This window comes from Tachysurus vachellii, chromosome 4 (assembly GCF_030014155.1).
Source record: "Tachysurus vachellii isolate PV-2020 chromosome 4, HZAU_Pvac_v1, whole genome shotgun sequence".
NCBI lineage: Eukaryota > Metazoa > Chordata > Actinopteri > Siluriformes > Bagridae > Tachysurus > Tachysurus vachellii.
The window spans coordinates 32,615,640-32,618,139 of NC_083463.1; the positions used below are offsets into that span (position 1 = coordinate 32,615,640).

The following is a 2,500-nucleotide window of genomic DNA, read 5'->3' on the forward strand; positions in this document are numbered from 1 at the left end:
GTCAGTTGTTTCAGTAGTTCTGCACTGTGTGTGTTTGCAGGTTACGAATCCCGCTGGACTGCAGCACCGAGCTCAGCCACAACGCCTCGCTGTTCTTGCAGAGCATCTTCGATAAACATGACAAGGTGAAGACGCTGCTGTGTCACGAACACTGACACCGACAATGCTGGGTGTGAGATGGGACACATGAGCTGTATGCTGGTTTGAGCGGGACAGAAGTGTGCTGAATGTTGTGTTATTTCATTGTAGGACAGAGACGGTGCTCTGAACCCCGACGAGCTGAAGGACATGTTTGATGTTTTTCCCTACATGCCATGGGGTCCTGACGTGAATAACACCGTGTGCACCAACGAGCACGGCTGGATCACGTACCAAGGCTTCATCTGTCAGTGGACGTGAGTTACTGTTCAATCATTTCCTGTAATTCTTTTATGTAAGTCTTTAATTTACTGCACGTGACCTTTATCTACGTGATCTTTAAGGGTTCACGATACACACGCAAGGGTTCACGTGATAACGATAACGTGATCTTTAAGGGTTTATTGAACTTTCTTCAGGTCTGGAGTGTGATTGGACGAAACTAAGTGCACTCTTATATTAGTCTTTATTGTCCCGAGCTGTGAATTGGTGTAAATTGGAGAAATTTTCACCCAAAAACAACCACATACTTTATCGTGGGTGAAACATGGGACGTTGTGTGTGTGTGTGTGTGTGTGTGTGTGTGTGTGTGTGTGTGTGTGTGTGTGTGTGTGTGGGACGTTCTCAGGTCTTCACCATCTGTGTTAGAGGTCAGGACTAACACAGAGCACTTAGTTTTGTCCGACCACACTCCAGAGCTCGGATCTGAGCGCTTTAGCGTGAGACTCATCTCATTAATGTTAAATAGACGTCCGTTTTCCATGAGCTGTACACGTCATTGTGAACGATCTGTTACTATGGAAACGATAAGGTGTCAGAGTGAGCGCATGAATATAAACCTGCTCTACAGTCAGAGCTGCTGTTAGAGAGAATTAATCAACACCTGAACACCAATCAGAGTCCAGAGCTCTTTATTTATCTATTTATTGTGATGTTTGTCATGGTGGTAGGTTAACCACGTATCTGGACGTTCAGCGGTGCCTGGAATACCTCGGTTACCTTGGTTACGCTATCATAGCAGAGCAGGAGTCGCAGGTCACCGCCATCACGGGTGAGTGTATTCATACATTTCTACAGAAACACCCACAGGTGACAGTTTAATGCTATATATAAACCTGATGTATTGCAGCTGGAAACATTTTGTGTGTGTGTGTGTGTGTGTGTGTGCGTGTGTGTGTGTGTGTGTGTGTTCCACAGTTACCCGCAATAAGTTTGTGGACCTGCAGCAGAAACAGACACAGCGCTGTGTGTTTCTCTGTAATGTCTTTGGCAGCAAAGGTAGTGGAAAGAGCAGCTTCCTGCAGGGGTTCATCGGACGCAGTCTCAATGTACACACACATACACACACATACACATACACAAGCACACACACACACGCACACACACATGCACACACAAAATGTTTCCACACACACTCTTAGATGTAGTAATGCAGCAGTCAATTTCAGTGTTATTTATTAATACAAAATGAATATAGTTTGTGTGTGTGTGTTTGTGTGTGTGTGTGTTTGTGTGTGTTTGTGTGTGTGTGTGTTTGTTTGTGTGTCCTCCAGAGTCAGAAGACAATCAGAGACGAACACAGATCGCACTACGCCATTAACACAGTTCTTGTTTACGGTCAGGAGAAATACCTGCTGGTGAGACGCTGCTCTCTTTCACTCTTCACATATTAAAGTGTTTATTAATAATTATTTATTTATTAGTTTTATTTATTAATAAAACACTGAAGGATTTGTGTCTAGTTCTTTCATGCATAATCAACACCTGCCATTCATATGTAAACATTGTGCCTGTGCCTAATTAACATATAAACATTGTGCCTGTGCATAATTAACATATAAACATTGTGCCTGTGCATAATTAACATATAAACATTGTGCCTGTGCATAATTAACATATAAACATTGTGCCTGTGCATAATTAACATATAAACATTGTGCCTGTGCATAATTAACATATAAACATTGTGCCTGTGCTCCACCTGTAATTAACATATAAACATTGTGCCTGTGCTCCACCTGTAATTAACATATAAACATTGTGCCTGTGCTCCACCTGTAATTAACATATAAACATTGTGCCTGTGCTCCACCTGTAATTAACATATAATCATTGTGCCTGTGCCTAATTAACATATAAACATTGTGCCTGTGCTCCACCTGTAATTAACATATAAACATTGTGCCTGTGCTCCACCTGTAATTAACATATAATCATTGTGCCTGTGCCTAATTAACATATAAACATTGTGCCTGTGCTCCACCTGTAATTAACATATAAACATTGTGCCTGTGCTCCACCTGTAATTAACATATAAACATTGTGCCTGTGCTCCACCTGTAATTAACATATAAACATTGTG

General features: G+C 41.8%; 1 protein-coding gene across 1 annotated transcript in view; it reads left to right on the plus strand.

The window, feature by feature from the left end:
* rhot1b (ras homolog family member T1) overlaps positions 1–2,500 on the plus strand; it is a 15,999-nt gene that overhangs the window by 6,198 nt on the left and 7,301 nt on the right. The window contains exons 12-16 of the mRNA XM_060869058.1: positions 41–125; positions 250–395; positions 1,089–1,189; positions 1,336–1,466; positions 1,692–1,775. Coding sequence (XP_060725041.1) covers positions 41–125; positions 250–395; positions 1,089–1,189; positions 1,336–1,466; positions 1,692–1,775 — 547 coding nt within the window. The remainder of the gene's footprint in view (positions 1–40; positions 126–249; positions 396–1,088; positions 1,190–1,335; positions 1,467–1,691; positions 1,776–2,500) is intronic.